A 14,432-nucleotide genomic window follows, 5' to 3' on the forward strand; every position below is an offset into this window, starting at 1 on the left:
GAAGTTGCAACATGCAAAGCTGTTGTTGCTGCTGGTCAATTCTGTTTGTTTTCAGTTGGTTTGTCAAAAGGTTTGGCCATGTCAGAGACATGAGATGGTGATGCTGCCACGCATCGCTGCATCATTATTGACAATTAGCCGCATTCGATGGCATTTTGGGCGGATGTGCAATACACAACAGCAACATAAACAACAACGACAACTACAGCTACAACAAAAACAACAGACAGCATATAGACAATAAACAGGGCCATAGAAGATTTGTATTTTGGCATAGCCTCGAACAAAAGCTGCTTCTTGGCCTTACGCAACAATTAATTACCAGCCAGCAGCGGGCCAGAAAACTAGGTTTTCTGTACAATAAATAATTATTAATTGTACAACAAACCCAACAACAGCAGCAGCAACAACAGCAACAACCAACAACAACTACAAATAAAGTGCAATAAAATTGCAACAGTTGCATGATGACGATCATGCCAGTAAGTAAATTTACTGGCATAATGTCCATTTGAGCATGACAAGAGCGGGGACCCCGAGGGGCAGCCAGATGGAGAGCGGGTAGAGAAATATATACCTATTTATCTGATTATTTTCAATATGTTTAGCATGCAGCAATTGCAATATGGAAGCGAAATTTCATTTGCAAATGCAATAATAATGCAGTCTTATTGTTAGTAATGGAAATTTTTGCATTTGAAGTTAAGTATTTTAAATTGTTTAAGGTAAAAAGGTTGAGACAGTGCAGAAATGTTTAAGAATTTATATTGCAAGCATGACACTTTAAAGATAATGTTATCAAAATGGTCAAACTAAGTTTATGAAAATAATAACTTGTTGCTTAATGTTAGTAGATTCATTTCTTTTGTTGCTTCAAATAGTTAATGGTTTGGTATTAAGTTTTATTAACTTATTTTATTTAGAATGGAATTTAAATTTAATCAGGAACTGGTAAATGCAAATATAATTGTCGAAATTTAATGATTTATATCTTTAAGATTGGCTGGCTTTGTTTAGAACAGTCTCAAAATCGATCACATCACATTATAGTCCATCTGTTAATGCCATTTCAAACTTAAGCACATTCTCTTTGAACTCTTGCTATAGACTCGAAAATGTGAAAAATTATTCAAAAACTTGATTAATTTTTTTACTTTAATCTAAATATAAATATCATTCTTTTTTGTTGGATAAAAGCGTTTAATTGGGATCTAATCTTTGCTATCAATTATTTCTGAAAAGAAACCTTTATTATTGACCGTAAAAAAAACTCCTCTTCAACTCTTGGGATCACCAATTCTCAACTTCTATCTTAATTTCTTAATCTTTTATGATTTTAACTTAAATATATGTATATTTAGATAAAAAATATTTCACATATCTAAGCTTATGCAAGTAAATATTGCAATTTACTTGTAAGCTTTTGTTTATTACATTTTATATTGTAAATTCTGAACTAATAGAAATATTTTGGTTTCAAATTTCAACAACGATTTCATGATTAGTTTTTGAATTTCAAAGAGATTAAGTATGTATCGTTACTTAAACGTTAGCTTTAATCAAACATTCATGTTACTGGAAATGAAGCACACATTGAATTGAATTGAATATGTATATTTTATGTTTTGCCTCAATTATGCAGGGTAAATGCAATTAGTTATATTTTTACTCAGGCTGCTTATGTATTTTTAAATGTAAAGTTAACTTAATGTTTAATTTTAACATCAAAGGAAATTATTGTGTGGCATGTCACGATAAAAAGTATATTCCCTATGGTTAACTCTGGGATATTTATTCCATTCATTTCATTCATTTTTTTATTGAACACTAAGCCATTCATAATTGCCTTGAAGTAATCCAAAAACGAAACAAAATTGAATTAAAAATAAACGCATAATTCTTTCCAAACGACTCAATTTAAACCAAAAAAGTGTTCAAATGTTCGTGTTTATGAGTGATCATAAAAATGTATTTAGTTCTACATATGTACTTTAAGTTTATGGTCGAGAGTCTATGTTTTAATTTTTAGTTTATTGGTCTTGTAATTAAATTAATTGTGTAACATTTCTGTTCTGTTTTCCTTACAGTTTAAGCTTCTTTAAGGATATACTCGAGACTCCAGAGCCTGCACATAAAAATGTCCTCATTACTCAGCATAATTGCAGCGCTTCTTTTGGCCAGTTCAATATGCCAAGCACTGCCAGATGTAAGTACAACAACATTTTACCTAAACATATCTATTTATAAATGAATTTATTTGCATATATGTATATGAGACTATACCTTGAGATCGATGGATCACGTTTCATATATGTATAAACATATATATTTATCGTTGTGGACACAGAGAGAACTCAGCCATCAATCAATTTAAATCAATGAAACAAATAAACATTGATTTCGGACTGTCTGCCTTTTTTTTGTGGTTTTGGTTTTGGTTTTTGTTTTTGGGGGGCACTTGACAGACAATTACAATTAACCGTTAACAGTTCGTTTTGACCAAATACGATATAAAAACAATAACAAAATGACCATCAGTCAACAAAAAATTTCATTGTCATTTTATGTGTAATTAGCATTTATTTCTTTTATTTTTATTTTTTGTCTTTCTGTATATACAGAAATTAAATTACAAAACTATTTCTCAGAGAGTAAAAACGAATACACAGACCGAGAGAGAAAGAGAGAGAGAGAGAGAGAGGGAGAGAGAGACTGTGTGTGTGTGGGCAAGAGTCTCATTGAAAATCAACAATTACAAACTCAGCTTTTGTCTCAAAGAAAAAGCTTCGACAACAAAAATTATGGCCAAGGTCAGACGTAAAAAGTTCTTGTAATTATTTCAAGTAAATTTTTTGTATGTTTCTTTTTTTTCTTGTTGCTGTGTCTGGCCATAATATATATCCCCTCATCACCCCCCATGACCCCATCATCCCTTTAACCAACTGCCAATTGTTTGTCTGAGCCACTGTTTTGTTTTGTTTTTCTTTTTTTTTTCGTTGTTGTTGGTTTTAACCTTTTTATTTCTATCCCTCTTCAAGTTCTCCATTGTTACTGCTGACCAAGTTCGCTTTTGTTGGGTGGTTAGAAAATTTATGATTGAAATGGAACTCGTTAGGGCAAACATTGTGTTGACTTGTTATATATGTATATCAGTGTGGGTTTATCATCTAATTTAAATATTGACTTTGATATATAGGCGCACAATAGTTATAATTTATAATATATACACGTGCATGGCAATAATTTACTGCTTTTTCACAAGAGACTTTTCCGACAAACATAGCGACAATTGTATGAATGGTTTTTTTTTGCAGTGAAATCTTTGGAGAAATTTCTAAAAATGTTGCAACTGTTTTCCAAGTATAGTTAGCTTTTATTTAACTGGATATATTCTAGAATTTTGTAGGACTTGGTGTGCAGTTTTGAAATTCGAATTATAATGTCAAATCTCATTTTAGAGATTTTATCCTAACGATCATTTGTTAATCTATATATAAAATAATGTGATATATGATATCTACTAACTCTAATGTAGACTTTTGATTACATTGAAGCACAGCTTACAAATTTAGAGCCATATTACTTAATTAGACACATGAAAAATTAGTAATTTCGTTTACGATTTTTACAACAAACAAATTTTTGAAGTTCACTGAAGTCCAGTTGAAATGGAGGTTAGCGATTCTTTAAGCCATTTCGTTCATGCATAACTCGTGCTTCTTCTGGTTAAGATTATAGCCACTTACTCACCCAGTATTACGCCCGGCGACCATTATAATGTTTCCTCCCTGCCGCTTCACCCACTTGGAGAACGTGATCGAATGGCTGGTCAATATACAAAGATAAAAACAAAATAAAAAAGAAAAACAAACCGTGACAAACAGCCGCCAACTTATACAAGCTAAAAACGACAACCGAAACGAATAACAGGAACAACAACAACAACAAATCGTGCAACAAATGCCACAAAATTCTTGATTTCACAATTAAAGGCTTAATTTATTTGGCCAAGTCAATTGATACAGGAACAAGCCAAATAGGAATCAAAAGGAAGTATCTTTAGCTTGACGAGGGGCGAGCAGAGGGAAGCGGAGAGGGAGAGGTATGAGGCGGTTGGCAGCTTTTTCATATTTTGCCTACAATTCTTGACAGCACATAAAACATAAAACGGGCCACAAACTGAGAAGGTGACTCATTGAATTGACTCCACTTTTGTTTCCATCTGTTGTTTTTTTTTGTTTTTTGTTGCTCGTGTTGTTTCTTTTGCTCTTGTTGTATTCTCTTTAATTTGTTGTTGTTGTTGCTGTTGTTTTGTCATAATTTTATGCTTGGTTGCAGCTTTAAAGGGCCTCGTCATAGTTAGTTTTTATAAGGCAAACCAACAAAAAAAAAACAGCAACAAAAAAAATGTCAACTTTAATTGCAGCAGTTAGTAGTTTATGTGGAAGCATCATGTTGCAAGCGCCATTTAGAAGACTGTGGCAAGGTTATTGTACATCGCATTCAATGCGAGATGAAGTAAACGAAAGAAGCGGAAGAATTGTGAGACAAATTTAAGCCAACCATCTAATTCTTGTTTATTACCAAATTTTGTTGCCATGATGGCGTAGAGAACTTACTTAGTTAATTGAGAATTTGAATTCTTAGTGTTTATAATAGATTGTGCTGCAGACAAATGCAAGACTCTTAGAATGTTTAAGAATTAAAATCGGTATGCAATTAATCTCTAACTAAAGGTATAAACTGTTCCTACGATTAGGATTACTATATGAATAATTTACATTATGATTTTAAAGTAGGAATGTTCTGTTAATCCAACTATAAATGGAAAAATTCTTAAAGATCAGTTCCTTTGCTAATAAAAAATTTCTCATTCACAGTCCTTAAGATTTGTCTTATTCAGATTTGTGTCTGGCTAAGAGGCTAATAGTTTTTTATGGAGATTTTGTTTGCCTCATTACTATTTATTGAATATACTCTATATTAGTGTATTTAGTTGCGTTTGCAAAGTAAGCTAAGTGAATAGGGATTCCAGAGAGAAGGAAAATAACCCAATCTTCATTCGTTGAATTCAAATGTGAACTCATTTTATTTACAAAAGTATGGAGTTTATATAGGGAATCTTAGGCTCTAGGAGATAACAATTGTTCTTAGAAGATTTTATTCTAGTGCGACTCAAACCCTTATTTTCGGGGGTTGAAAAGCTATTATTACTTTAGACACGGCAACAGCCACTTGACATCCTGCCGTTGTGATCTTTGAGTTAGTTTAAAATTACAAGTGGTTTTTCCACAATGTGTGAGGCTGATTGTAATTCTAGTCATGTGCTAGGTTAGTTGTTTGTGACAAAAGTACAGTTGTATTATATTTTCTTTAGTGCATCCGATTTGGTAAAGTCGCTTCAGATGAACACGATGTTTATTCTTAAACATTAAGTTTTTGCTTTTACTTTTTAAAATTCTACTGATCTTCTGTATCAAAAAAATCTGTACAGCTGTAAAAACAGTTCTTAATAGTTACTTTTTGTAGGCTAAAGCCTCTAAAGGTTTCTTAATTTAACATAAATCAAATTGTCTGCCAAAATGCAAATAGAGCTTGATTGGGCACTCTTATGGACTTTATTTTAAATTTACCCAAAAATGTGGTAACCAAAAGTAGCCAAAAAGACCTCAAGTGTGCACGACCTTTGTAATTGAGGTGCTTCTGGTTTGCACAACTTATTAGTCCCCCCCCTGCAAGTTGCAACAATTTATTGTTGATTGCTTGATTTTGGCAATCTGACCTCAACTAGATTAACTTTTTAAGTTTTACAATAACTAAAAGTGCAAAAGAAAAAAATGTGTATTTCAAGTACAGCCTTGGCCTAAATTTAATGGCTGTTTGAAGCTATTGAACTCAGTGAGCCAAGACTAGAAAGCAGATCCAGAAAAGTACATTATGTTGACCTTCTATTGAATGCGAATATTTGTCTAGCTGCAAAATTTCCATCATTAGTCCAAGTCAAATGTTAAGCTGATGGCATGAACTTTTCACACTTTGTTAATTTTTGGGCTGAAACGAAAAGCGAAAAAAAACTATAAAAATAGCAAACATGGCGCCAGCCAGTGGAAGTAGTTGCTAATTTCCGCCGCATGCCAACTAGATACAACAAGGTCAACACACCCCAAAAAACAACATTCGACTTAAACATATTTACTTGTAGTTAAATAATTTGACTGCTGCGCTTACTTCTTCACCTCTTTGGCATGCCTCTTATACCTCATCGCTTATTGCTGCTCTGAGTGAATAATTTCCTTTTTGTATGAATGGGGCAAAAAGGTCGAGTGACACTCTTTCGTACGTTTGTTTCGTTGTTGTTGACTTTGACCGGCAAGAAATAGGCACACACACACACACACATAAGCCACACATAAAATTGCACAACAGTGAGTGCGTTAAGTGTCTGTACAGCCGCCATAAACAGTGTATTGGCCTCCCCAAAGCCAATTTGAAGCACACTTTTTTCGTGTGTGTGTGTGTGTGTTTGTGTACACCTTTTACTTTGCGATGCCGGTTATATCGGGCGTATGAGTAATCTCACACAATTTTCTGTAATTGCAAGCGCAAAATAACCACCAACAACAACAACCAACCGGAGAGACAGAGCCAAGCTAGCCATACAAATTACAAACACAAATTTCACAATATCCGTCATTGCACTCAACTCGTCGAAACGAACAAAATTAAACCAAAAGCGCGACACTCGGACAAATCGCCATCGCCATCGCCAATGAATGTTGCCACCAGCAACCAACAAACAGCAACAACAACAGCAACAACAGCAACTACTTAATGGCAACTGAAAACTAATCGAACTGACTGACAACCACAATGCTGCTGACTGTTGCACTGATTCATTTCAAGCAACAGAACAAACATATAGAATTCTTAATGGTTTCACATCCCTGCTCTGTGGATGATTAGTCAAGTTTTTTCGTTTGTTTTCGTTTATCGGCGCTAGTAATCTTGTTTAGCGTAATCATAGAGACTCTTTTGCATAATAGTTACCTGTATAGACAGATATAGTAATTGCTATTAATTGGCCACAAGGGCTAAGTAACTCGGTTGCTTAAGTGTTGATTGGTGTTCCAAGGTGTGGTCGCCATCGATCGGTACTGCATCGGCAACACTTAAACGATTTGCATATATATATATATATCGGATTGCTATCGACAAGTAATAATAATTTGCTGCAGGTGCAACTTTCCAAATGGTTTATTTTTTCTTTTAAAGCCAACCAAAAGAGCCCTAGACATCGATGCACTCATGTTTAGATTCCACTCGGACTGTCATTCCACTCGAGAGTCAGTTTCACTTTCAATGGGCAAAAGTTGCTCAATATTTTAGAGACAGACAGAGAGAGAGAGAGAGAGAAAGAGAGACAAAGCAAAGAGACGACACCAGCAACAGCTGTTGTTATTGTTGTTGGTGTTGCTGCTGTTGTCTGTGGTCACAAAACACGTTTCAAATGAAAGTAAAAACTCCTTTGGCATTGTCTGTGTGTCTGGTTTCTGTTTTTTTTTTTCTTTGCCTTTTAATATTGTAAATTTTGTTTTTGTTTCTTTCCTTTGGCATTTGTTCGTTCACCTGTGGCCGAGCTCAATTCATTAAACTTACCAATTTCCACTTTTTTCATTGCACTTTTCAATTATAAAAGAATTATCATTGCTTACGGTTGACAAAAAAATGTTAACTGTAAACCAAAGCGTACATACGTACAACTGGTAAATGAAACAATTTATTTATATATAGGTATATTGACAATATATTTATATGATCCAGTCAGACTGGCGGCAGGCGGCTCTCCATCTTGTTTACCTTGTCTTTTTTGTTTCGTTTACTTCTCTTCTGTAAAATTTTTTTGGATTCACCATTTTTGGTCTGATCAAGAAACTGGAAACAATTTAAGAAATTTGACCAAATTGCCGAGATGCTTGTTTGGGTTTTTTTTTTTGTTTTTTGTTCGCTTCGCATGCTGGGCCTTTTCGGCAAGTTCGTTTCTTAAGTCTTTTGTTTAAGGAAATTCTAGTTACTCGTTTTCCGTTTTGCTGCGGTTCAGTTGACCCTGTAACAAATTTTCCCCAAATTCGAATGCATATGAGATGATAGAAGAACATGGATGAAGAAAAAAGGAAAAACAAAAATGAAACTAGCAAACGGAAATGCAATTAAAGTTCGACATGCTACAGATTGATGATGGATAAATATTGATGGAATGATAGCATGCTGCTATAGACCATAAAAGGTTAACCGAGGGCAATTTGGCCAAAGAACAGCAACATTTGGTAACTTGAGAATTCTAAATGAGCGGAAAATGTAAATGTAATTGCCAGAAACAAGATAAAATCAAGAAAAAAAAAACCCAAAAAGAAACATTTTGATATGTGATATGCTAAACTGAGTGTTAGCTAGAATTATGAGATAACCATATGACATAATCCCTTATACCGCAATTTGTTGAGATCTCTTTACATAAAATATGAGTTAGCCATGAATTTACATGTATTATATATGTATTTACATATGCTTATGCGACTTGTCTAACTAGAAGTTAACTAACAACAAGTTTGGTATACTCTATGCTTTCTATACTCTATGCTATACTCTATGCTTTAATACTAAAATATGAAAGATTTAAAATAAATAGTAGATGTTATGACATTTCACTAAACTCACTAAAAAAACACTTTGGGAATGATAATGGTCTAATCATTTTATGAGCATCAAAGATCAAAAGAAACTTTAGCTTACCTTAAGTAAGTAACACTTTTAAAGACAAACAAAAGTATTAAAAATTCATGGGCAATGCGTAATACACCGAAAAAATAAAAAACTCGAACTATCTTTTTACTAGAGCGTTTAAGACCTCTTAAGATATCTTTAACGTTTACTATGATATCGATGAACAAAAATCGATAGCTATCTTTCACCATCGAAAGTCAACATCAATAAAATTTGATTTCAATCCATTACGGATTACTTAATGTTTTTCAGACAAATAGCTTTTCAATTTACATAAAAATATATAAATTGAGGATATAGTATTAAGAGCTTTGCTATATCAAGAAGAACAAGAGTATCAATAAACAGAGTAGGCAGAGAATGATGAAAAATCCTGTTAAGGACTAATGTTGACCAGATAATATATTCTATATATTCGTATGCAGAAGTCAAGAAGTTAGTAATTAGAGTTGGATAATGTTATATTGATCAATTTGAAAAATTTTAATTGGGTAAGAACATTGCAAAGTTGATAATGGTTGTTAATGATTTCTACTGGGTTTACTTGTCTTTTCGATTTGTTCCTCATATATTATACCCAAGTAATATTTTCGAACTAACCTTATGCAAAATAATGCAATTGCCAAGATAATGCTTAGACCTGACAAACAATTAATTGTAAGTCTAATGCAAACTGGAAATTCCCCACAATTAATCTCCACTAAATCAGAATGAGTTCAATTATATAAATACTATAACAATTGACCATTAAATTAAAAATCCATTAAAAGCAATCAAAATTAATTCGCAATAAAAATAAAATAGTTGCGATATGAATTCGTTTGCTGCTTTCATGGTACACGCGAACTAGATCTTTAATTTCGGAAATGTAAACATAAGTATAATATAAATATATATATATGTACATATATCTGTATAACTTATATATACAATATAAAAAAAAATCTTAGAGCAAACAAACAACACATTGACCCTGACCCAGTTGCTGAAGATACACTCGAGCCTGAGCTTGGCTTGTCTTAACTTGACTTGTCTTTGGGCTCAGTCGTTAATCTCTAGACCACTTGAAAATAAAAACCGTTTGAAAAGCAGCAGCAGCAGCAACAACAACACTAACAATAACACGACAACAACAACACTCATAGCCTCATGCTCACATTGAATTATTGATAAAAATTTCTGTATTCAATTAACAATTCCACAATTGCTACAATTTGTAGTTTCGCTTTTGGACCCCCAGGTAATAATCCATTTTTTTACTTGCTTTTCCATTGCAGCTTCACAAACAAATGACAGCGGAGCAACTGCAAACGGTTTTCCATGTGGACACACACGATGCAGTGCCCCACTATGAGCTCATTCAGCTAACTCATCACACACATCAGCGTCGGCGTCGCAGTATTGATTCGAGCCCAAACAAGGCTCTGCCCCCGCACCATGTGAAAAAGGATCTCAGCAAGAATTCATATTACAGTGAACTGAAGCAACAGGCTGCGGCTGGCATCAATGGCAATCATCTGCTCGATGTTAGCGCCATCAAGTCACACAATGTATCCTTCGAAGCCTTTGGCAGGCAAATGAATCTCTCGCTCCAGGCCACCCAGGGCCTGTTCAAGGGATCACCACACGATCTGAAAATGTGGACAGTGGGCAGTGAACCAAATGCCACACATGGCCTAGATCTGCAGGAGGTGGTCAAAGAAGAGGTAAGTCGGAAATTAGAAAAATAAGAAAAAGGAGATGAAAAAGTAAGGGAAAAACGTGTCAACAAGGGTGATATGGTTTATTAAAGTAGTCAAAATGTATGTAATAGGCAGAACAAAGCGTTTTTGACTTTATAAAGTATTTGTATTCTTGATCTGTTTCAATAGTCAAGACAATAAAGTAGTCTCTCTTTAAGTTTTCTTTAAATTAAAATGCATATGACGTTAGCTTTATAAATTTTAATTTAATGTATTGGTATCAAAGTCAAAGCGACGACTTATAAACATAATTTTATATACTCTACATATTTGAATTGAAATCCTATTAGTTTGTTAAGCTTTCCTTGCATTTTGTAGAGTAAGAGTAAGAACTATAAGAGTTCATTTTTAAAGGAGAGAAGAGTAGTCTTATGATAAAACGACACTTTCTGTATTTTGTTGCATAATCTTTAATTGTTAATTTAAATATTTTCATTAACTTGAGCTGTTTAGATATGTATAAGAACTAAGCTTTAGGTTCTTCTGTAAAGACTACAAATATGTTAGAGTCCAAAAGCAAAGTGACCTTTTAGGGATGCCTTCCAAGCTGTGAAATTATTATGAAATGACAATATTAAAGCAAAAGCGGATCTAGGGGTGTTAAATGTGGAAATTGGCACCTCAAAATTTGAAATAGATGGTTCAGGAATGTATTTGTTAAAAACTACAATGTAGTCTGTAGCTAAAAAGTTGTTTATAAACAGTTTTTGCAACGAGAACTACACTCAAAGACTCCATAGTAGTTTTCAAAAAGTGAGCTTCAAAATCGTCTACACAGTGATTAAAAAGAAGAGCTTCGATCTAAGATGCATAGGTCGTATACAATAGCAAAGAGGTACATAGTGCCACGAAGAATGGAGTAGAAAAAAGAGTAGAGTTCAATGAAAAGTTTTTACAGCTTTGAACAAGTGAATTAAGCAATTGCTTAAAGTTTTTCTCCAAAATGTAGGTACTAGGTCTAGATACGTCACTGCGTTGAACTATCGACTCTACAAGGACGGAACAGAAGAGTTTAAGTCTATTGTACCATGACAAAGAGAGGAAGGTATCAAATAAAGCCGTAAAGAAGGCAGATAAATCCAAGAAATTCTCGATGCGATAAAACAATTCACAAATTCTGTGAATGTGACTCGCTATAAAATCAATATTATAAATGACATATTTAAAAGTATTGATCAATTTTCATTATTTTAAGATAATCTCAGAAAATATTGTTTCACAGGGAATATCCCCTATATTATTAATAATATCATATTATATTTCCAATTTTCACGACAATTGCTTTTGGCCTTCTTTTATATTTATTAAAGATTTCCCTCATTCACTTCCAAAATGTTATTATCATTTATCAAATTTCTTTTGTTCTTGGCAATCTTTAAAACATTTTTATGTACATATATAAATTGCTTTGCAATGACTTTTCAAATATGACCCAGAACTTGCCAGAGTTTTTTCTACATCTTTTTTATTATTAGTTTTTTTGTTTAAAATTTATATTTTTTTCGTTTGCTTGAGGTTTCTGTTATTATTTTTGTTGCACTTACATGATTACATCATGAGTTGTAACAATTTTTGTAGCTCTTTTTCTGCCTTTGCCATTTGGCTTCCGCTTGAAGTTGCTTTTTAGTTGCGTTTCAGCTTCGCTTTGGCTACGGTCTCTTTTTCTCTCTCTCTTTCTCATATCTTAACAAAATTAATTGGCCATGTGATAAAGAGATTAGGCCCAACGATGACTTGGCTTTGGCTGTTGGAAAAATGTATGTATATTGTATACTTATTTGTTGTTGTTTAATTACATTTGTTGTTATATAAAATTAGCTGCTTATGAATGTGTGAAGTAAGAAAAAAAGAGAAACATGATGAAAATGAGTATCGAAATGTCTAAAGTCAAGGACGTACGGAAATCAGATTATATATGCATATACATATGGACATTTCAAGTTGTTATCATGACTAGAAGCAAGATTATTATGCAAATAAATATGTGTAAGAGGATTATTTGTAGAAAACATATGCCAAATAGTTATTATGCAAATGACTGTGAATGCAAAGAGTATCCATTCCGTTTAGGTTAATTTACGCTTTATTTCAATTGACTTTCTTTTATGCATCAATTTTTCTTCTTTCTTTTTTCTGTTGGTGGGCGTGTTCCCTTTTTTTCTGAACGATCGATCGATCGCATTTCATTACACGTTTTTACTTTCCTTGCTTATTACCACACATTTTGCCGCTAGAGTTTGTTTATATGACGGCTAAGGAAATGGGGGGAGGAGTGCGAAGGTGGAGGGGAGCTCAGTGCTGCGGGTGGAGGTTGTGGATTGTTGCGGCCCCGTTGTGCATATACAAATAATTTTAATGCAAGACACAGACTTCGGAAATGAAAGTGAAATGTCATGTCAGACGACACAAGCAAGTAACTGGCCAACAAACACCACCACAGAAATATTCCACAAACTCTTTTTGTATACCCTATAATAATTGAATAAGTCCATTGAAATGGCTTAGATGTAGGAGGGATCGATATAGACTAAAGAGATTGGAGAGAGAGTTTTCTCATCGAGTAATATTTCTTATGACTTTCCTCGATATAGGGTACTCTAGAGTCGGCTTACTTATGGGATGCATGGCCGTTTTTTTTTCTTTTGTAGGTCTTTTTTGATTTATATGTGATAAATTAACTTTTAAGCCTCTGTCAGTGCAATGCGGAAAGATTTATGCATTGGATTGAGGATTTTGTGTTTTTTGTTATTTGGTTTTTAATTGAAAAATTTACAGATTTACTTCTTGGGTTTTTATGTATTTTATGCTTTTTTATGCAACATCGAAATTAAACCCACGAAAAAGACATTTTCTGTGACTTGGCACTATAATAACCGATATGGCCTTAAGCTATAGACCACATAACTACAACAAGAGCAATAACAATTGAATTGCTTTTATTTTTTTGTCGGCTAATGTTGGCATTTTGTCGGTGAGACCTTCCACACAAAAACATTTATTCTAATTTGTGGTATTTGTTTGATTCTTTGTGCTTTTATTTCTTTTTTTCTTTTTGGCAGAAATCAACCGCAGCAAAATTCTGGCCAAAAAAAAATGACCTCGTTTTGATAGCCACAAAAAAATGGTTAAGAAAAATTTTCCAAATTTTTAGGTGTCAAAAGTTAATTTGAGTTTAAATTAAAAAACAAAAAATAAAGCAATGAAAATAATTGCATTTTTTTTAACAACCTCCTACTCCCCTCCCTTATGCTCATGGTGTCTTGCTCTCTTTCTTTTTGGGTTTACTTTTCTTCATCAGATTTCGTGAGGAGTGAAATTTCCATTGTAGGTAGGCTACACCCTAGCCAACATTTTCTTTTGTTAGTTATTTATTATTTACTTGAGTTTATTTTTTTGGCAAACACAAGGCGTCGCTGAGGCACACCCACTACCGCATTTGTATCGATTCAGCCAACCGATTCAACCAAAGGTCAAAATCCACAACAACAAAAAATGAAATAAAAGGTGCAGGCAAACTGGCAACTGGAAGCAAACAGGCAGAAACTCAACTTGGCTTAAACAAAGCCAACAAAAAAGGGGAAAAAAAAGAAACTGGCAACACATTTTACATACAATTAGCAGAATGGGAAAAATATTTATCAAAATTTCAATTGGCACACTGAGTTATTCCCCATTTCTTAGGCTAATTAGTTGGCTAAATAGATTATTAACAAAACTCACCTACACTTGAAGAAAATCTCTTAAATATAAAAGATTTCTCTTTAGATTAAAACGGATTCATTTTTATTAGTAGCAATAAGTTATCTCAGTTTGCGATATTTTTAAAAAATAATCATTTAAAACTTAAATATAGAACTATTTAAAAGGCAACTCGTAAACGTTCCCAAGTTGGGGATGATGTTAAACCTT

At 33.4% G+C, this 14,432-nt stretch overlaps 1 protein-coding gene across 3 annotated transcripts in view; it reads left to right on the top strand.

Moving 5' to 3' along the window:
- The window catches only part of LOC6643412 (venom metalloproteinase 3), a 66,263-nt gene that overhangs the window by 7,851 nt on the left and 43,980 nt on the right, over nt 1–14,432 (top strand). For all 3 annotated transcript variants that reach the window (XM_023176277.2, XM_047009726.1, XM_047009727.1), the window contains exons 2-3: nt 2,088–2,206; nt 10,059–10,487. In XM_023176277.2, the coding sequence (XP_023032045.1) occupies nt 2,138–2,206; nt 10,059–10,487 (498 nt within the window). In that variant the 5' untranslated portion in view covers nt 2,088–2,137. The remainder of the gene's footprint in view (nt 1–2,087; nt 2,207–10,058; nt 10,488–14,432) is intronic.

This window comes from Drosophila willistoni (genome assembly GCF_018902025.1).
Source record: "Drosophila willistoni isolate 14030-0811.24 chromosome 2L unlocalized genomic scaffold, UCI_dwil_1.1 Seg168, whole genome shotgun sequence".
In the NCBI taxonomy this organism is placed as follows: Eukaryota; Metazoa; Arthropoda; class Insecta; order Diptera; family Drosophilidae; genus Drosophila; species Drosophila willistoni.